The 23562-nt window shown below is 34.8% G+C and overlaps 2 protein-coding genes across 2 annotated transcripts; both read right to left on the reverse strand.

Annotated features, from left to right (window-relative positions):
• Positions 1 to 633: 633 nt before the first annotated feature.
• Positions 634 to 2021, reverse strand: LOC145098186 (F-box/FBD/LRR-repeat protein At1g13570-like). The gene is made up of 4 exons (XM_079035850.1): positions 1440 to 2021; positions 1256 to 1366; positions 1019 to 1174; positions 634 to 933 (listed from the first exon to the last, which is right to left on the reverse strand). The coding sequence occupies exons 1-4, from the start codon at positions 2019 to 2021 to the stop codon at positions 634 to 636; spliced, it is 1149 nt and encodes a 382-aa protein (XP_078891976.1).
• A 21119-nt stretch (positions 2022 to 23140) lies between these two features.
• On the reverse strand, positions 23141 to 23518 carry LOC145098187 (uncharacterized). The gene has a single exon (XM_079035851.1). The coding sequence runs from the start codon at positions 23516 to 23518 to the stop codon at positions 23141 to 23143; it is 378 nt and encodes a 125-aa protein (XP_078891977.1).
• Positions 23519 to 23562: the final 44 nt, after the last annotated feature.

Raw genomic sequence — 23562 nt, forward strand, 5'->3', positions numbered from 1 at the left:
AACAAATGTATTATATTGAATATCAAACTCGTCAAAATCATGACATGCAAGGGATTATAATCACATGTAGTGCATGTAAGTTTTTGATTTTGAGGTAAATAAGATGCTAAAAGAAAATTTGCAAATAAATTTACCTCTGGTGTTCTTTTGATCTTTTTCAGGAACAGACCCAAAGGATTTGAAATAGCAATGAAAAGGTTTCTGGTTGGTTTATGTAAATGGCTAATTTATAGTTTTGGTTCCATTATTTCAAGTTTAGACTGCATTAATTTACACCTAAATACAGTTTTTGATTTTTTAAGAAAATTAAAAATATTTTGTATTTGTGTAGCATGACAAGAAGGGGCTTGATAGACATGCATGTAAATGCATAACATGTATTTTGCGTTTTCCTTTGTGACTGTATTTACATTCTGTATTTTAGTCTTGAAATCATATACATTGATTTTATAACCCTTACTTGGGTTTATTGGTCAAGCATCAAAATAGATGGATACATTGAATTTGGGAATTTAACGCTTGTCATAATAATCCAAAAAGACATCTAAACAGGTTCAATATAGACAATAAATTAAGGCATTGTGCTTTAACAACCCTTATATTTTTAACAATTAAAATGACATCACTAAATACTTAATTTGCCTCATTTTCGATAATGAACCTGGCTGTTGGTGATGCACGTGGAAATGGCAAGTTTAGCAAATCTCGAAGCATCTTATTTTCTTTATCAACAGAAACAAATGTACAAAGCTCGATTCGTGCTTTCTCTAGCACGTGTGCCTTAGCAATGACGAGCTTCAGAAATTCCATCTCAGGAGCATAATTATGGAAACTTGTTATCTCCAGTTCTTTAAGATGATCCAACTTGAGCCCCGAATAGTCTTGAGGATCAAGCAAAGCAGTCAAAGTTTGTTCAACATATAAACCAACCATCTAATCAGAAAACATGTCAAAATTGTCAGTAAAATTATGAATATCTATTACCACATGCATGTGATAACATACAGTTTTCATTTACCTTCAATTTAATCTTCTCTAAATTCGGGGAGCTGTTGATCACACAGAGAGTGGAGGAAATCTGATCTTGTTCATGAAAACACACTTCAAGAACAAGTACCCTCAAGTAGACTAGTGAAGTGGGGAGCTTTTGTGACATAACACCTGCCAAGAAGTACTATAACCAGATCCCAGAACATTAATGATTAAAACAAACATTCTTGAATGAGATAAAAGAACCAAGTTAAGTATGTATTACCTCAATATAAACCCCAGAGATGTTCACAACTTGAACTGAAGGTAAACACTTAAACAAGTCAACAAATGTAAACTTGTTTTCTCCTCTAAAGTCTGTAACATACTGTCCAATCTGCATAAATACCTTTTGTAAGAAGGTTTTTAATTTACGAAGGTACATAAAATGTTATATGAACTTTATTTACCCATGTAAATTCCTCAAGTAGTGGGCAACTAACAAGGAATCGCTGAAGCATAGTGGCATTGATGTTAACCTCATAAAATTTCAGACTCTTCAACATACTAAATCCATTAAACATTGATGGGACCTCAATTTCACAACATCTGAGATCTAGGTGTTCTAATCCTTGCAATGACAAGAATGAACACGGTAACTTGTAATATTCACCGTATCGATAAACTTCGAAAATGAATTTCTTGATATTCTTGCTCCATGAAAGATGAAGTATTATCAGGTCAAACTCATTCTTAATAAATGCATCAGTGATACATATACAGAGTTCCGATATCGGACCCCTGTGTAGCAACAAAACATGGGATATGGTAATGACAAGCTTATATGTTTTGACTTCTTCAATATCAGATGATACATTAATGAGACTTTCATCAAATACAAGTTTAGGCATGCCTTTCCAGCAATGTCTCCATTTTTTTGACAAAATGCTTGTCCTCGATGCATCTCTGATTGGCATAAAAGTCAGAATTTTTTCAATTATATCTTGAGGGAGAATGCTGATTCTATCCGAACTTTGGCGTTGAGCTTTCATAGTTCCTAAAGGTTGGATACTTCACAAGGCTGTAAAGTAGAAGGAAATATGAATCTTAATTTGCTTCAAACGTATATGAACCGGTTACTTCAAAGAAAAATACAACTAATATCTAGCTAGAACTAGAAGACAAATATACAAATGAACAACAAACATGCACATGATCAGTAATACTATCTTAGTATATTTTGTCTAACTACTAGAGTTCTAAATTCCTTATTATACCCATTATAGGTGATCACCACATAAATCTTATATCTATGTTACAATACATAATTCCCAGAGACGTTACCTGTGTCTATCCCTCCAAAAGCATTATATTATTGCTATATATAGCATGTTATATGCCAATTACACAATTAGACATCTATAAAGAGGATAACATTCCCCTTTCTTGATGATTAAAATCGTAAATGTTTAATAATATCTACCAAATATATAAAAAGTGATGAAATTAGGTCCGGTGTTTATAGTCAATACAGATAATAACGAAAAGAACAATGAAGTTGAGATAATGATCAAAAGTTTGAAAGGAAACCTGAATGGTTTAGCTCTAGGCCCTAGGGTTCCTGTGGGTGGGACTTTCGGAGTTGAATTCTTGAAAGACCGCCGATGACAAGAATGGAAGCAAAGATAAGGTTATATGGCGGGGTTTTTATAAATGTCTAATTTGTATATCTGATTCAATTCCCCCTTTTCCGATACTGAACTAAAAGGCCCCATTAAGTTTGCCCTTTTTTGTATACCTTTAGTAAGAGTGTCTAATTACCCCTACAAATATTCTTACCTATTCAAATTATAACAAATTTTATCATTTTATATTTGGTTTAATTATATCATTAAGAAAATATATTAGAAATATATTGAATGGTGATTATGGTTTGACCAAAATTTCACTTTTGATCCTAGTATTGACTTTTTGTCATGGTGTTCCATGAAGAGGGTATTCATGACATCGGTGCTCACCTTCATAGATGACAAATAACAAAAATACCCCCACTTTTCATTCTTAAACCCTAAAAATCGATTCAACGTCAGCGTCGATGCTGACTACCTCCCTCCGATCGAAGACAACTGCTCTCGCACATTTCACTGTTGCTCTTCCACCACCATCCTTGTCTCTCCATCTTCCTCTCCGATTGGAAGAAGCTTCAACTGTCGACTCTAACGCCTCCAGTCGGAATCCACCTGTCGCTCATGGAAATATTATTAACCCCTTCTGTGATTAGTATTGTTTTTACCTTACTTTTTATTGTTTTTCCGACATATCTAATGATGGTTGGTAACAGTGATAATGCTGATTGGTGTTGGTGATGGTGGTGATTACTGGTGGGGTTGATGGTCATTGGTGAGATAGTTGTGTGTTGGTTGTTGGTGGCGATGGTGGTGATTGGCGGTGGTGATCGGCGGTGTTGTGGTGATGATTGGCGGTGGTAATGGTTGTGGTGCCCCCAAACCACGTACATACCCCTTTACGATTCTACATACCCAAATCGATTCATAAAGAATGGAATGAAAATTCATCACTTTTGTTTTGAAATCATCAAATATCGCAAGGAAGCTCACCACAATTTAAGGATTGTAATATTTTTCTTCCTGGTTATTTTCTATATGTACATCACATCCCCTTTATATAAATTTGAATTTTGCATTCAGTTGATTGTTTTAAATTGGTTATCATCTAAAAACTTTATTAGGGAGTTTTACTCTCTATTAGGTGGTTGATGAAATGCCATAAATCATGTCCGAGTCCATTAATTGTGTCAAAAAAAAATTGGACATTTGGGGGACCGAGGGTGCTTTTTGTTGATTTGGTACGACCGCCAATTTGTCATTTTTATTAATTAACAGCCACGATGTTAGTATGGTTAGGTTTAAGGACCAAGTGTGCTACCAAAACCATGCATATAGACCACTCATGACGAAGATCCAATAGCCGAATAAAAGGACTAAAAGTGTGATTTTGGCAAACCTCAAAGACCATAATTGTATCTTACTCTATGTTTTATTATAATTATTAGACTAAAATTAAAAAATGGTCCTATGGTTTAGCGAATATTGCATTTTTGGTCATAGTTTTCATTTTGTATCATTTTCGTCCGTTTAGTTTCTATTTTTTTTTAATGTTGGTCCAACCCACTAACCCCGTCTAAATAGAACCGCATAAGGGGATCAATGTTTTGCAGATATGTATAAAAATGTATATACATGTAGAGATCAAGGGGAATTCAAACCATCACAAACCCAAAAGGTTCAATCAATTACATCGTTACCACCCATTATCTCTAGCCACATAAACACCATTCTTCATAACCAAACATCGACACCACCAAGCGATCATCATCTTATTACAATCATTTTCAGATTGACCACCACCAGGATCTATCCCCGTCACCACATTCACCTCCCACTATCATCAGAGCCACACCAACACTACACGTCACCATATTCCTTACATTAGACAAACCCCCACTTATTAGGGATCTTCAAGTTGCGCTTACATATATAATAGAAAGGAATAATAAAAACAAAGAATTAAATTAGAAATATATTTATACTTTGTCATATATATTTCAAATTGCTATTATTGAAATGATATAAAATAAATATATATCTTTCAAATTTTATTTTAAAAGAGTTATTTGGGGGCAGGATTGTGTATCATCCTAAAGTTACAAATATAAATTATTTTCTGTATTTGATATATTTTTTAGTTTTAAAATTTTATAATAATATTGCAGTCAAACTAAACCCAATTACATGTTAAAACACCCCTTTCTCTTATATCTACACCATTTAATCAAACATAATTTTTTCACGCATTAGTAACCTAACCCGCCAAATGAAACCTAATCTTTTATATAACAAATATCAAAAATATATCAATGTTACTATATTTTTTAAAGAAACCTTTTAACAAATTTTAATATATCTTATCGTATTTTAATATTTTTATAAACATTAGATCTTTTCTCTTTATAATAATAAAAGAATAGTTTTTCATGCCCACTTCTATTTCACTACAAAAAGTGGATTTTATCCTTCTCTGCATTCAAATATAGTAGTATATACCGATTATATAATCAAGCTAATTTTTGGGTAGTTTTAAATCTTGAATTGTAATCTCGATCTGCATTCAGCAGTTTCAATTTTCAATTTTCAAAAATTTACTTCTTGGTCGATTTTGCCATCCAAAGTTCTCCGGTATTTTTTCTGTCCATGGTGATTTGATGAATGATGAAGTTTATGTTCTTGAATTTATGAAATAAGAGTTGAACGATATCAGAGAAAATATTTTGAAATCGTCTCCACATCTACCCTTATATCCATTTTACTCTCTTTGTACTCATTGCATGTTGGAATCACATTCCAAGTTTAGCCATTAGGAGTTTCCAATTTACAAGCCGATAAATCAACTCCCAAATTATCAAGATTTTCGTGTTTATTAGCAAGATCTGGTTCATGTTATTCTATACATGTTCTTCTGTTCCTATGCTTTAATCAATTTGAACCCTAAAATTCTTGAAAATCAAAATCATGGATTCTTATTATGTCTCCTTATTATTTTGTTTAGTTTAGGGAAATCTTTAGTAAAGTCTCAAACTTTTGGGCCAATTTACGTTTTAGTCCCCAATTTTTTTTAATATAAAAATGTCTTCAAAACCAGTAAAATATTGCATTTTGGCCCTTTTTTACCTTTTCAAGGAGGTTACTTGCTTAGGTGACAAACCAAGGTGGAAAAGTGGTTGATGTGCCGACTGATGTGGCATACCCACATAAACTCATATCATTTGTTTGAAAAAAAATCGGAGTTTTTGGAGGGTTGGGCTTCGGTTAACGTGCCAGCTACGTGACATACCCAAAACAACTCATATCATTTGTTTGAAAAAATCGAAGTTTTTGGAGGTGTGGGCTTGGAACCATTAACATCTAACATATAAATCTGACTCTTACCACTAAGCTACAGGGATTTTGTTGCAAATATTGCTGAACATATGTAAATAATGTATTAGTGCCTTACCTTAAAACATAATGAATAAATTAATGGAGCACGAATCAAAACAATGACCTTGTCCTTTTTAAGGATCTCCTATGAGCTAAGACCCACTTTGTTTGAATATATTTAAATTAGGGGTGTTCATCAGTTTAAATTCAATGGATTTCGATAGAATAGATCCAACCCAATCATCCATTGGATTTTGGATTTTTCAACCGATCCAATCCAATTTAGTAAAAAAATACGAACCGAATCGATCCAATTTGATGTTGGATTGGATTGGTTTTATCCATTAAATATTTTTGATTGGTTTAATAAAATGAAGTTGCTGCGCGTGTAATTCTAAGAGAAAGGATATTGTGGAATTGATATTGGATACTACTTTTTGGATCATTTGGATTTTTAGAAATGATAATGTGTTTGGAAGAAATAAGTTTAGGAAATAATTAATTCTTAACTCTGTTAATGAGTTTTCGTTCATTTGGTTCAAAAGTGGAAACCGAAAAATTGTATTTTCTTAGGTTGATTGGTTAAAAAATCAAATTAATGCCACCACTTTGTAATTTTAATTTTTTATTCTCTTGTTTCTTGCTAGAGTTTTTTAATGCATTAAGTTGTTAAAAAAACATCGCACATAATTACGCTAAATAAGACTAACAAAGTAACATTAACTTCAAGTTTTCAACTTAATTTTTATTGAATATATAATAACTAGGCGAATGTCCGCACGTTGCGCACCTATATAGTTGAAATCTTTACAAATATATGATTTTTTAAATATAACAATAACGTTGTTATTAAATTTGATATAATAATTTGTATATACCAAATTGATATAATATATTGATTATTTTCAACTATATGATAATATATACATTTATTATAACTTCATAATCTCAATTGTTTGAATGACTTCTACCCGCGAGTTACACATGAATAAAATTAAATATAATATATGATTTGATGTTATATATAGTTGTTTTTATTGTTAATTAATTTTTTAAAATTTATTTGCTTAATGTTTTAACTTCCATCGTTATAATTATTTAAAACATCAAACATTGTTTTTTATTTTAAAGCTAACAATATAATCATTTATAAAGAGTTGTTTTTAACTATTATTATTGTAAGTTATTTTAAGCTACTTATTTGGAAACTTTTAACGATTATAAAAATATATTTAAGAAATATTTTAGTTAAATTGAAATTACAATTTAGTGTTTGCTTTTATCACTACAATTTATCACTCTTAACTATTTACAAAATATTCTTTAGTTTTTTTAAATGGAACTGAAATTTATATTTTAGTTGACATTGTAATGCGCAGAAATACCTATATAGTTGAAGTTTTTACAAATATATATTTTTTAAAATATAACAATAATTTTGTTGTTAAATTTGATATAATAATTCGTATATTAATTTGATATAAAATTTTGATTATTTTTAATTATATGATAAGATATAAATCTATTATAACGTCATAATCTCAATCATTTGAATGACTTCTACTCGCGAGTTACACATCAATAAAATTAAATATTATATATGGTTTAATATTATTTATAATTGTTATTTTTAACTAATTTTTTAAATTTTATTTGTTTAATGTTTTAATTTCTATCATTATAATTATTTAAAAATCAAATATTATTTTTTTGATTTTAAAGGTAACAATATAATTATTTATATAGAGTTATTTTTAACTATTGCTATTATAAGTTATTTTAAGCTACTTATTTGAAATTTTTTAACGATTATATAAATATATTTAGGAAATATTTTAGTTAAACTGATATTACAATTTAGTTTTTTCATTTATCACTATAATTTATCACTGTTAACTATTTACAAAATATTATTTGATTTTTTTAGTGGAACTAAAATTTATATTTAAGTTGACACTGTAATGTTATATTTAAATTAACAATTTAAGTATTTTGTCAAAACTGTTCAAAAGTTGTAGCTTTAAACTGATAATGGCTTACATGCAACAACATTTTAAATCTAATAAATTAAGTATAATATGTTAAAATTTAAAGACATAACTTTATAAATAGAAGTAAATATATTATTTTAAAATTGAAATTTAGTCTATTTATGATTACACTTTAGGTTTGATATTTATTTAACCTTATTAACCAACTTACAATCATTATTAGAAAGACACTACAATTTATCACTTTTAACTATTTATAAAATAATCTTTGGGTTGTTTAAGTTAAATAAAATTTATATTCAAGTTGAGCCTATAATGTTATATTTTAATTAATAATTTAAGTATTTTATAAAAATTATTCAAAAATTATACCTTTAAAATGATAATGGTTTACATCCAACAATATATTAAAACTAATAAATTAAGTATAATATGTTAAAAGTTAAAAAACATAATTTTATAAGTAAAATTAAAGATATTATTTTAATATTGAAATTTAGTTTATATATGAATACAATTTAGATTTGATATTTATTTAACCTAATTACCAAATTATAATTATTATTATAAGGAAATTGAAAAGTCATGGGAGTTTCAAATGAATGTGGTGAAAGGAAAAAAGAATGGGGGTTTCAAATGCATGAGATTCAAGAAAAAATGCTAGTTTTATAAGTATGTATGATAGTAATTAGATTTGGATTGTAATATTATATGTTTATTGGATTAAATTGGGTATCTAATTGGAACCGATCGGTTCAATTATCCATTGGATTTTCCGGATGATCCAATAACCAATCAAATCCAATTGGATTTTGAAACTTCGCATCCGATCCAATTCAATTGTAATTAGATATCCAATCTAATTGGTCGGTTCGTAATTGGATCGATCGTGTAACATCCATAAAAATTTATGGAAATTTAAAACTTTTTCAACCATTCAAATATACCATTTAATTACAAAATGTTTTCAAAATAGTTTCATATTAGAGTATCCCAGAAATCAAAACATAAAATATGAGGACGTGTATGATCAAGCATTCGCCTTCCCGCGATCATCCGAGGTACCTGAAACAAAATCCAAAATTGTAAGCCCGAAGATTAGTGAGTTCCCCCTAAATACCAACACTATACAAGTCATAACCATATCATAGCAAACAAACAACATGCATATAGAGTCTACAGTAAGACTAGACTGCCCTTACCGGGCCTACAGTCTAACTGCCCCACTCTCAGAACCTCCAGCATGTCTAGTCCGCCCGCTCGGGCCTTCAGCCTGTCTGGACCGTTCTCCGAGCCTTCGGCCTAACTGATATGCCCTAATGGGTCTGCAGTCTATCTGGTCCGCCCTGGGTTTGTTGGCCTTCTGCACAAAGCATGCCCTACCTCAACCCATCCCCACATACACAATCAACACATAAATCTCATAAGCTAGCTAGCATGTAAAAACAGTCAGACCGATCTAACATATTACTAATCATAGCATCATCTTAGATACCCGGATACCGACCTAGCAGGTCACTAATATAACATCATCCTACATACCAGGATACTGACCTAACAGGTCACTAAGCATATCAACATACAAAAAACTCGGATACAAATCTGAAAAGGGCCGACATTGGTGCCTTCGACCCTGTTAGTATAGTGAGGACAACTCACCACGAACTGAACCAAACAACCAAACCATTCTTTAATAATTACCCATGAAAAAACCACTAAGCACTAATCCCATAAATGGTCCAACTAACCAAGCCCACAATTTGCCAAAGCCCATTGAGCCTAAACAAGGCCCAACTCCATTGGGCTCACTAATGCCCAAATCACCATCCAAGGTCCATTAGGGCAAGCCCAGCAAGATAAGCCTAACCAGAAGTCCATTACTTTAAAATCCTTAGTCCATTATGAGCCCAAGCCAAAGGATAAGTCCAAGACCAAACTAGCCAACATTCAACGAGTCCAAAACATGTACAGGAGATGCTCACGTCGTGAGGTCGTGATTTATGCCCAAAAATTTCCTTAGATACGCTCTCACGTCGTGAGGTCTTATCCCTCACGTTATGAGTCCAAATCTGACCAAAAATAAGAGTTAAGCTCCTAATCCATTAAGCCTTGACATGGGAAAGTCTAGAGGGTCTTTCTAGACCCAAAGGACCATAAAAATCAAAGTATTTTGGACATGCATGTCCAATACATGTCCCAATATCAACTTGGGCACAAAATGAAGGAAAAAGGTCCAAGACTCAAACTTAGAGTCCAAAACCATGATCATAATCCAGATCTAGAACTTATATGACTTAAGATACCATCATAATCCATAAAGTTGCCAAATTTATTGATTCCATGCATGCTAACCAACATTGCAAGCCATAAATGCATGGAAACTTAGATCTAGCAAACAAGGAAAGGAAAAGCATGAGCTTGAGGACTTACAAAGGTCCAAATGCTCCAGAACTAGCTGATGAAGCAACCAAGAAGCTAAAAAATGCACCACCAATGATATTCTTCTTCTTCCAAGGGCTTCAAAGCTTCAAAATCTCTTGAATAACACCAAGAATGACCAATGACTTCAATGGGGGGGGGGGGGGGAGATTAGGGATTCCAGAGGTCTTGGGAGTGAAAGAGGTAGAGGATAAGCAACCCTAGTCATCTCATAAAATTAAATACCCGAAAATTAGGGTTTTGGTGCATCATGCGCTCCTCACGTCATGAGCACTTTATGCTCATGCCGTAAGCCTTAAATGAGCTTGGTTAACAAGTCAACGATCACTCATTCGAACTACTCCAACTTCAAAGGGCCATAACTTCTTCGCTTCAACTCTGTTTTTGACGTTGTTTATATCCACGAAAAGGTGGCGAGAAGCTCTACACATCTATCAACTTATCCTTACCTCAAAACCTTCCAAATGAAAATCCAAATTCATAAAGAACTCAAACTGCCACTTTACCGATATACCGCTTGGCTCCAAGGCACAAACCGAACTCCCGGATAACCTCAATTATATTATATGTTCCTAAATGGGTCTACATATCTATTTTCCAAAGGCCCTAAGCCTTATGATAACCAATCTTCAGGCCACAGTCCCGAATTAGGAAAACGATTCGGAACAAGGCGTTACAACTCTCCCCTACTTAAATTTAATTTCGTCCTCGAAATCATCCTTTGCCATCCATGGCAAGCCCGACATCCTTAGGGACACACCCACAACCTTGAACATACCATAAACTTTCCAAGGCGTCCAAACCCAATAGAAAGTTTCCAATCCGAAGAAAGCAAATCCATAATCCCATGCAGCCAATCAACTCTTCTTCACCTGAAAATTGGCAATCCGGAAACTTGAATTTGGTCTGACTCCCCAAAAAACCGCCCATACTAGCCATTGTTAATTCCATTCCCTTTATTCCCTAAACGGACTAGACAACCCTAGAAACCTAAAATTCTTACCAGAAAACATAACCACAGATCATATTCTGCTGCCAAAATTCTTTTCTAGACAAAGAGATTCGATAATCCTTCCAGAGAAAGCTAATAATGGTGACAAAATTTCCCATGATATGATGAACAATGGGAGACAAACTGGGAGATGAACCTTCTCGTTTCGATCGACAACGTGTGCATTAACCCCTGAACTAATATACACATTACTGCTAGCTCATAATCATGAACACCCATGACTGGCCCGATCAATCCTCGGGCTGGAATACCAACATGTCGAATCAATTCAACCACCAGGGTTGAAATTCTCAGGGTTTTTTGGCCTACCGCCTAAACCCTAACACTCCCCCCGAGCCTCGGTGCCTACGACTCACAGTTGGTTCGCACCAGTATCTTGGCCTACTGCCTCAACCCTACTGCTCCTCCTGAGTCTCCGTGCCTACGACTTACAGTCGCCCCGCACCGGGTATCTTGGCCTACTGCATAGAGCAGGACCGCCTCAACCCTCCCAACCCAATGTGTTGCCATAGACAATCAGGAGAAAGATATAACCCGGTTCACAGAACCTGAAAAACAGGGACGCTCTAACCCAACAGTCCTGGATTTCACCATCGATGACATCATACCTTCCGCCTGAAACTCGCGACTCACACCAGAAACCAAAAGATTTCCCCTTTCACCTTACTGTCCTCCAGGATGCCTGCCTCACATGGATAGGCTCGCGATTTTCATCGCAAATTTCCACTATAAGCCATCTCGAAATGGCCATCCAGGAATACACCCCAGTTTCTGATAGAAGACACCACCGATCATGCGGAAAAGATCCTCAAATCGGTCGATAGCAGAACTTTACCAATCTGAATCCATATTTTACACAAAAACCTTAGTATACCCTTGACTCTCTATCATGCCATTACCAACCTTCGAAGTGACGAAGGAAGATGATCAAATCAAGAACTTCAACATTTCATTCGACCCCTAACAACAATTTGCGAACAACCAGGAATACGGGGCAAACTTTCACAGATTCATTCCGATACCCGACTGACACTCCCAACGGCTCTTGACCGTTCCTTATCCAAACTGACTAATTAATGGGTCTTCTGATCTCCATCAATGCATCAATATTGAGAGTATCGCAAAGAGATTAAATGATCAATCATGACCATTTGTCCTACATCTCACGAATGGAATGCCCCTACCAGGTCCTCAGTCCATGGACGGAATGCTCCTGGTCTCATACTGACCTTGTCGTTATTACACTGCTTGCCCATCCTCATGAGTTCTAAAGATACTCTCCTCATTTCACTACCTTGAGGGGACCTAATCGTCGTCCCACACAACACCAAACAAGCATCACAATGCAGAAATCCTACCATACACGATTTCCTTATAGAACAAATTGCTGCTCAAGAATCTTCAAGCTCTCTTACATGACCACCGACAATCCCTAAGGGCACTCCATAGGTGAAAACCAGCAAGCAAAAATAACGTATAGTTCCACATGTTATTATCACAAAGCAGAATGCTCAATACCAGGAGACAAACCTACTGATTGCTACAACACAACATCACACTCAATACATGAAGGTATTTCTAATAAAATACATACAAAGTCTTCAGTATGACTAGACCACCTTACCGGGCCTTCAACCTATCTTGACCACTCTTAGAACCTTCAACATGTCTGGACCGCCTCTCCGGGCCTTCAGCCTGTCTTGACCGTTCTCTGGGCCTTCGGCCTGACTGGTGCGCCCTGCTGGCCTTCAGTCTATCTGGGCCGCCCTAGGTCTGTTGAGCAAAACCCTAGATCCATCCTGGTGCCCTCTCCCATATAGCCATCTCATCCCCACATGGGGTTTCCAACTCTTGATTCAATCCACAGGCTATAATCCCGACCTAACCATTCCTACAAACCGATCCAACCCTAATACTACCTTGAGCACTCAAAGATACACATGAAGGATCACCTCATCAATACCAGAAGACATCCATATCACCAATCAAAACAAGATCCCATACTTGATCGAGACTACACAAATCCTACCTACACGAAACTAGTCCGAGAAGACTTCTAAGGCGATCTCAACGGTTGCCAAACTCGAGTCTGCTATAAATAAGAAATTCCAATCTACCATTGAGGTTGAACTTACTCTAGGACCAAGGGAAACATAAACACACTGCACTGGAGAGATTCACCGATCAATATCCCCCAATCAAATCTAAAACAACAGTTTGAACAACAACCGTCAAGAGCTTCAATTCCTGACACTCAACTTGAGAATTCCCAACTCTCCCCCACTTAGATTCCTAACCACTACCTACTGGTGGCGAAAATCAAGCATGACTTAACCGTCCCAACCAGGTGTTACCATACTTAACCGTGGAATGATTAACCCTGGAATGGCAATTCTCCATCCCATCCCCTTATCCTCAATGCATCTCTGGATCCTAACCATCTACAATCCCTTGATAATAATTTCCCCTAACCATTCTATGTCCTAACATCTCATACAGAAGGCATATGAAAGTGTATAATACAATCATAAACAATAAGATAAAAGGTATAGACATACCAGTCGCCACATCAGGTGCTGTCCTGGCCTCCTCAGCAGTGAGCTGAAAGGCGCGTCTACGAGCCTTCAAAGGCGCGTCCACGAGCTGAAAGGTATTCACGAACACATGAAGGTTTATTGGGACTCGATTACATAAGATTGGAGGAGAAAACTTACCAGGTTAATGATTCGTACAATAGCAGAACACGAGATGATGATCTGTTTGTAAGAGTGAGCCACCGGAAAACAGGATCAAATTGCCAGAGTTTTCCACTCGCCGGAAACCGCTTAGCCTCACTTCACTCATTTTTTTTCTCTCGCGTATCGAGTGTAATCCACAAAACAGTCGTGCGGTCCTTTTCCCTTGGCAGTCCAAACGCGAAAAAGAACGAACGAAATACGAGGAAAGAAACAGACGAAAGGAAGAGATGGAAATGAACGTATGTAAGGGTTTTAAAATTCATGGGCTTTTTAATTGCCTCACTTTAGGTTTTAATAAATATATGAAACCGGTTTTTTCTCGATTTCTTTCTACTATAATCGAACCAAAGTCCAACTGGTTTTTCAGTAACCAATGAAACCAATTTTTTTTTTAATACAAATTCATTTAAAAGAACCAAAAAACCTAAATACTTGTAACTAAAACTGGTCTAGACAAAATAGTTTTTTTAAAATCGATTTTAAAAAAATCAAAATCAGTATATGTACACCTGTAGCCTTGAGACATAAGGTAAATAAAGGAGTTTCATCCTCACAATAACATGATTCTATTTCTTCATTTCTTACTAACTTTATGCTCTTATCTTAATAAAAAAATAATCAATTTTAAGGGATACAATATGGTGTATAAGAAGAATAATAAGAAGCAAGAACATGATCTATGGTTTTTTAATCAATTATTCTTTTTGGTGATCGATGCTTAGGACAATCGGATCGGATGCTGAAATAAAAAATATATATTTAAAAATTAGGTGTCTTTTTGTAAAGGAAAAAAGTTTTAGGTCTAAAAAAAAAAATCAAAATGTAAGGTTTTCTATGAAAACATTCAAAATGTATTTACCTAGTTTTATAAAGGTGTTTAAGATTGTTTTTTGAACTTCAAAATTATTTTTGGACAAAAATGCTTATTGACTTTGGATGGTGGTAAAATTAGTTTTTGAAAAAGGTTTTGATTAGGTTTTATGATAGCAAAAACCAATAAATTTAAAAGTGTTTCACTTCAATTTATTTTAAGCTATTATAATTAAAAAGCTAATCAGGATTTCAAAAAGTCAAACTTTTACATAGTTTTCAAAAAAAAAAAAAAAACTAATGAAAACTATTTTAAAAAATATTTTTGAGTTTACCAAAAAAAATTTAACTTATTGATTAAAAAAGACTAATAAATATTTTGAAAAACAATCCCAAATACTCCTGTAAATCTATTTTAACTATTAAAAAAAAAGGGAAAATAACTCTTGAGGGTAATTAACATTTGCGTTTGTACTCATTTGGTCCCTTTTTTTTTGTATTCAATATACCATCGAACTTGTAGTTGGTGTTTACCATAGCCCTTTTGACCGGCTTTTGACCTGTGATAGCCGGTCAAAGGGTTATGGTGAACACAAACAACAAGTTCGATGGTATATTGAGAAAAAAAAGGAAAGAGACCAAATGAGAACAAACGCAACAATTGGTTACCCTCCTGATTCATTTTTCCTTTACTTATTTACAACAAATCACACATCATCTCCTACTGATATTAATGACTTTATGAGATTCATTCTTGCTTCTCTTCAAAAGATAACTCACGAAAGGACATTATTCATGCATGTACAACTTTGTAATACACTTGAATATTTATTAGGGGAATCTTGACTAAGTAGGCGCATTTCATGACTACATTTACATTTGCAATCAAATGATTTATCGTATCATGGATTCTATACAAGCCTACAAACGAGTGGAATCACAAGTGCTGTGATTTTTGAGTTTACTTAGCTTTAAGATCGAACTCATGGGATAAGATACAACATCAATATGTACAATATCATGCTGCTTTTGTAGACACATCACCATAATATTGTACATATTGATGTTGTATCTTATCCCATGAGTTCGATCTTAAAGCTAAGTAAACTAAAAAATCATAGCACTTGTGATTCTACTCGTTTGTAGACTTGTCTAGAATCCATGATACGATAAATCATTTGATTGGAAATGTAAATGTAGTCATGAAATGCGTCTGCTTAGTCAAGATTCCTTTAATAAATATTCAAGTGCATTACAAAGTTGTACATGCATGAATAATGTCCTTTCGTAGGTTATGTTTTGAAGAGAAGCAATAATGAATCTCATAAAGTCATTAACATCAGTAGGAGATGATGTGTGATTTGTTGTAAATGAGTAAAGGGAAAATGAATCAGGAGGGTAACCAACTGTTGCGTTTGATCTCATTTGGTCCCTTTCCTTTTTTTTTTTGTACTCAATATACCATCGAACTTGTTGTTTGTGTTCACCATAACCCTTTGACCGGCTATCACAAGTCAAAAGCCGGTCAAAATGGCTATGGTAAACACCAACAACAAGTTCGATGATATATTGAATACAAAAAAAAGAAAAGGGACCAAATGAGTACAAACGCAAAAGTTAATTACCTTCAAGAGTCATTTTCCCAAAAAAAAAGCCATCGACCGGACCCTTTCCCCACACGTCATCTACATGGCTCAATCGCCGGTGAAGGTCACTCCATGCCCTAGCACAATCGTCAGTGATTTTAGTTCCGATTTTTCAGCTTAGAGTGACTTCAGTGATATCACTTCCGATTTCAGTTATACTAGTTCCGACTTCAACAGCTTAGAGTGATTTCATTCCGATTTCAACATACTGGAGTGAACGCGTTCGAAAAACGATCAGAAAAAACCAACAAATCAAGGCAAGTCTACTAGCTCTTCATCGTTTTCGGATTTGCTGGATAAACTTATGTCGTCCATTCTCCAACCAACATTCTTTTGGTCCAAAAAGTCCTTTTAGGAAAAGATCAAAGGTAAAAGATGTTTTCCAAAAGACTTTTTGAAGCTACTTTTGGATTTTGGAGAGAAGGAAAATCAACTTTTTGGAAAAGTCAGGAAAACCTTACTTTTTGTAACTTTTCCAAAAAGGACTTTTGGCCTCTCAAAAGCTAAGCCAAACACCCCCTAAACATTGAAATTAAGAATGAAGTCATACAAAATATATCATTTACATAAATGTCATCAAGAGTTTTAAAATAAGTTGATTAGTAAATATGATATTTAATTTTAATTATATATTTTGCAAGGCGTACATTTGACTTTATGTTGGTGCGCCGAGAATCCTATTCCTTGATTTGTACCTAAAAAATTAAGGTGAATAGGAATATAAAATAGATATTACTAAGCATTGATATATATAATTAAAAAGGGTATGTGGATCTTCTACCACCGATTAAAGACAACATACCTCTCTAGTGGTATCGATTCCTATGTAAAATTGAAGTAGTCATTCCATGTACACATTGTTTCTAATTACATAAACAAATATGAGTAACCAAACATAAAAATGTTATCTTTATGTAGGAAAAATATTTTAGTTAACTAACAAATTAAATATTACAAGTTTAAGAGTTAGGAGTTTCAAAACGTTAATATTTTTATCAATTAATCAATTAAGTAACACATGTTGAAATTTTTACAATCATTATTAAAAAACATTTGAAATATTAGATTTTAAATTAATTTTGGTTGAAGTGTTTTGACCGCTATTATAATATATATATATATATATATATATATATATATATATATATATATATATATATATATATATATATATATATATATATATATATATGAAAAGTATAACATATGTATGCGTTTTAATTAATTATCTTTTTGAAACGGTACAATTACAAAACAAAAAAAAACATATTCAAAATATTTAATTAAATATTTGCGACATCACCCTATATAACATATTATCAAATATATTAACGATTAAATCACAATATACAACGACTGTATTACAATAATCCAAAAATGAAGAAAATATAAAAACGAATTAGTATAACAAACATACAAATTAAAATCTCTAATATAATAGCATATCTCCAAAAGTTGTCATAAGACCTCAACCCAACACAAAAAACTTTAAGTTTGTTTTCTTTTTGAAATTTGTATATGATTTGTATGCATGTCTTCCCAAAAGATTGACCTTTTTATAGTAAACTTTTCACTAAATGCTAATTAAACATAATATAAGTTATAAAACTTTTGAGTGTTAAATCGTAATTAAGAAAACTTTTGAGTTGCATTAGTTAAAAAAGGGGGTTTCAAATGAATGTGGTTTGAGAAAGTTAAAAAAGAGGGTTTCAAATGCATGAGATTCAAGAAAAAATGCTAGTTTTATAAGTATATATAATAGACTGACATGTTTGGCATGAAGTATTTGAGAGCGTTTGAGAGCTTCTAACTTCTACGTTTGACAAAACGCTCCGTTTTAAATAAAAAGTCTCGTTTGACACTACAAACTTCTAGCGTTTAGTTTAAATGAAACGCTCTAAATCCAAATGTTATTTAACGTAGCGTTTAACAGCTAAAAGCTATCCGCTACCATTTATTTTTGTCAAACACGCCTAGAAACAACCTTTTTATAACTTTGATATTTTTTGTTATTATTATTTAAGGCTAATTTCTACATATTTAACCCCCTTCCAATTGCTCGTGTACTATTCCATGAGTTTTTATGTGAATGAGAGATACATATAATAACATCCTTATTTAATTTTGTCTATTTTTGCAAAATATAAAATACAAAACATTATTTTAATTTTATTATTTTATGAGGACTACTTCTGTAATGTTTTCAAATTCATCATACAGGAACCATTTGATAATTATTACATTAATGTACTTGGTTGAAAGCTATGGAAACCAGGGTTGATAAATTAAAATTACATAGATTTTAGAAGTAGAAACATAATTTTGTTTTCCAATAAAATAATATCTCATAAACATTAATTATTTTTAAAGTAAAATTTTAAAATAAATACGACCAAAATTATACATAAATAAGTACCTTAATTTATACTAATAAAAAAACTATTAGACATATTTTTAAAAATTGTCCTTAACAGAATTGGCCAAGAGATTGATGTGATCTCATTAATCAATCATATAAATAGTTACATATCATTTACAAATATTGACATAAGACTACCCTGACTAATAGACAATTTACATAACTGATACAAAGGTTTCCTAGTCTAATGTACCCCCTCAATATAAGGAGGAAGATGACGGATGCTTAGACTGGACCGAAAGTCGTTAAATAACACTCGTGGTAGTCCTTTTGTGAAAATGTCGGCCAGTTGGTAGCATGATGGAACATGCAAACACGTATATGACCCTGTTGAACCTTCTCACGAACAAAATGAATGTCAATCTCGATATGTTTAGTGCGTTGATGTTGAATCAGGTTACCAGACATGTAAATTGCACTAACATTATCACAATAAACTATGGACGTACAAGTGGGAGGTCGCCCTAGTTCCAAGAGAAGGTTTCGCATCTAACAAATTTCTGCAACAACATTGGCCACGCCCCTGTATTCGGCCTCTGCACTGGATCTAGAAATGGTAGTTTGTCGTTTTGAAGACCAAGATAGAAGGTTGTCACCAAGGAAAATGCAATAGCCTGAAGTTGATCTACGAGTGTTTGGGCAACCAGCCCAATTGGCATCAGTGTAGGCGATGAGAGTGGTCGGAGTAGAAGCTCGCATGTAGATTCCCATGGTGAGTGTGCCTTTGATGTATCGTAGAATATGTTTAAGGGAATGAAGATGACTCGTGCGCGGGGCATGCATGTGCATACATATCTGTTGTACTGCATAAGAGATATCTGGACGAATGAATGTTAGGTATTGTAAAGCTCCTGCAAGGCTGCGATAGGTGGTGGGATCGTCAAGAAGGTCACCGTCCAAGTTACTAAGCTTTCCTATTGTGTCAACCAGAGTTTGGACCAGATTGTATTGAGTCATATTTGCACGTAAAAGAATATCGTGAGAATATTTGTGTTGTGATAAAAATAAGCCAGTTGCATCATGTTTGACCGATATGCCTAAGAAGTAAGTGAGAAGGCCGAGGTGCTTCATAGCAAACTCAGATGATAGACGAGTGAGAAGAGACCGTTTCAAAGTCGGTGACGAGGTAGTGAGGATGATGTCGTCAACATATAGCAAAAGATAAGCAGTATTCTGACCACGATGATAGATGAAAAGAGAATGGTCACATGAACTGTGTCGAAAACCCAAGGTGGTCACATGATCTATAAACCGTTGGTACCATGCTCGGGGTGCCTGTTTTAGACCATATAAAGACTTTTTCAATCTGCAAACATGATGGGGGAGGGACGGATCTCTGAAACCAATAGGTTGGTGCATGTAAACTGTTTCTGATAGATGTCCATGTAAGAACACATTTTTGACGTCTAGTTGGCTGATGTCCCATCTGTTAAATAGGGTCAAACTTAATACCACACGTATAGTAGCTGGCTTAATAATCGGGCTGAACGTTTTGTCACAATCCACTCCCACCTGTTGAGACCTGCCATCACAAACCAAACGTGCTTTCTATCTTTCAAGGGAGTCATCAACTTTAGTTTTATGTTTAAAAATCCACATGCACCAAATAACATTCATAGACGGAGTACGAGGTACTAAATCGCAAGTATTATTATCAATAAGAGCATTAAACTCATCAGTCATGGCATGTTTCCAAACAGGTTGGGATTAGGCTTAAATTGGGTTCCATGGAATTGGCTCAATGGAGGCAGTGGTATGTAGGTTAAAGGGTTGCTTTGGCTTTGAATTACCAGTCATGCTGCGTGTTTGGATTGTTCGAACATGTTAGGACTGGGTTTGTTGTATGGGTTCGGTATTATGTGGAGAAAGAGGTGTAGAGGTTTCGGTTGGAGGGTGATGAGGGGTGTTGGTGTGGGAATGTGGGTTTTTGGTCTACGACTATAGGTTCTAAGAGGAGTTGCGGGTGGTTGTTGAGAAACTGGTTGGGTGATGACATCGGATGGTGATAAGGAAGGGGGGGGGGGGTTGTGGATGTGTTATTTTCGGTTGAGGGTGATGATGATGTGGTAGGAGTGACTGAGTCCCAGAAGGTTGGGTGTAGGTCTAAGGAGAGATTTGTATGAAGAAACTGATAGGAAGAAGGTGAAGTGTTTGTTTTGGTAAATGGGAACTTAGTTTCATCAAACACAACGTGACGAGTGATAATGATTTTACGGGTGGATAGTTCATAGTACTTGTACCCCCTATGATTTGAGGGGTATCCAAGGAAGACACACGGCGAGGAGCGATTATCGAGTTTGTGAATGGTAGTAGATGGGGTAAGAGGATAACAGAGACAACCAAAAGTACGAAGATGTGTATACGATGGGTGTTTGTGATAGAGAAGAAAGGTGGGTGTGGTGTTATTTTTGGTTTTGGAAGGAAGAATGTTGAGTAGGTAGGTGGCCATTTGTAAAGCATGATGCCAAAAGGTGGGTGGTAAGGAAGCATGGGTGAGTAATGTGCGAACGATGTTGTTAATTGATCTTATTTTTTGTTCGGCCTTTCCATTTTGAGAGGAAGTGTGTGGGCAAGAGAATCAAAAGACCATTCCATGTTGATTGCAAAAATTGTGAAACGAATGATTATTATATTCCGTTCCATTATCACATTGAATTGATTTTATCTATCGTTCAAATTGTGTTTGTATGAGCTTATGAAGGTTAAGAAAGATGGAGAATACATGTGATTTATTGGTTAATGGAAAAGTCCACAAATAGTTCGTGTAATCGTCTAAAAATAGGATATAATAACGGTGGCCTCCCAAACTTTGAATCGGGGAGGTCCATAAATCACCATGCAAGATGTCAAAAGGTAAAGAAGTGGAAGACAATGAATCATAAAAGGGAAGTTTAATATGTTTGCCAAACAAGCAAGACTGACATAAACGTTTATCAGAAAACTTGGAAATAGAAATAGACTTTTGTTTATTTAAAACACGCAATAATGAATATCCTGGGTGACCCAAACGATGGTGCCATAGATCTTGGGATAAAGCAGTGAAGACGGAAGGACTGGTAACTCTAGTGGATGGCAACGAAAGTGGATAGAGCTCTCCGATGCTGTCACATCGGAGGATAGGAATCCGCGTCTGGTAATCCTTCACAAGAAAACCAAAAGGGTCAAATTCAATAGAAATCAGGTTATCTGTGGTAAGACGACGGACATATAGTAGGTTTTTGATGAGTTTGGGTGCATGAAGGATATTGTTGAGTTTTAAAGGTGGATACAGTGATTTAAGGATTGTATGACCAGTGCCATAGATTGGTATTTGGAAACCGTTACCAACAACTATATGGTTTTATGTACTATTATTAACATAATTTGAGATGTTACATGTATTGTTGGACATATGATTGGTGGCTCTTGAGTCAAGATACCATTGTTGGTCCGGATTTAGAGTCATGGTGTGCATTGCCTGTTGAATGTTGGTAGGCATGTATGAATAGTCAGAAGCGACATATGTCTGAGAAGGCGATGCGCCGAGGATCCCTGGTGATGTGCCACGGTGTGGGGGCGGTTTATGGGTACAATTGGGTATGGAACAGGTGGTGAAGTCCAATTCATCCAAGGCTGTGGATGAAGGTTGTTGTACCTATAGTTTTAGCCAGAGAAATTGCGTCCGCGACCACGACCCCGACCACCTCTGCTAGCGTTGCGTCCACGACCATAGTGATCAGAATAGCCACGGTTCCCTGTCCGATTTTGCTAATCAGAATCCCTTCGTTCTCCACTTTGTGATGAGTGTACCTGGACAGGAATTGTAGTAGTGACAGGTGGTGGGGTGGCACTAGTGCTGCCGGCAGTAAGAGCAGTGGCTGCCGAGTGCTGGCTGGCTTTTCTTCTTTCCTGCAAAATTAATTTGGACCGTGCAGTATAGAACTCAGGGAGTGGTGTAGACTGTTGTAGAAGAGTGGCAATATTTTCATAACTATCATTTAAGCCGGCGATGAGTTGCAGAACCAACCGATCGTTAGTGACAGGGGCATCGACATTTGCAAGTTGATTTGAGAGATTTTTGAGTTCTTGACAATATGCTGACATATTTGGAAAAGAATCAAACTTGATGGTTGAGAGTTTTTATTCCAGGTAAAGAGCCCTTGTGGGTTTGCTGTCAATGAAGATGGTTTCCAAGGCTTGCCATGTTTTTTCTGCAGTAGTATTCGGGGTGAGAATTGTGATTAGTAGATCATTAGAAATCGTACTATACATCCATTGTAGAACAATTGAATCAAGTCTCTTCCATAGTGTCGTATCTGTTGCTGCACCTTTATCTTTCTCAGCAGGTTTTGGTGTAACCACTTCAGAAGGGATGATGTGGTCGATAACATCATAAGCTCGACAGTGGATTTTGAATAATTCCACCCAGGAGGTGTAGTGTCCGTTTTCCATCTCCAAGATAATGAGTATGAAATTCTTGATGTTGGTTACTGTGAGTGCAGGATGAAGAGATATCATGGATGTGTGAGATTGATATTGTGATGATTAAAAAAGCAGAGGAG

This window comes from Lactuca serriola, chromosome 4, assembly GCF_051521515.1.
Source record: "Lactuca serriola cultivar US96UC23 chromosome 4, Lser_US96UC23_V15, whole genome shotgun sequence".
Lineage (NCBI taxonomy): Eukaryota > Viridiplantae > Streptophyta > Magnoliopsida > Asterales > Asteraceae > Lactuca > Lactuca serriola.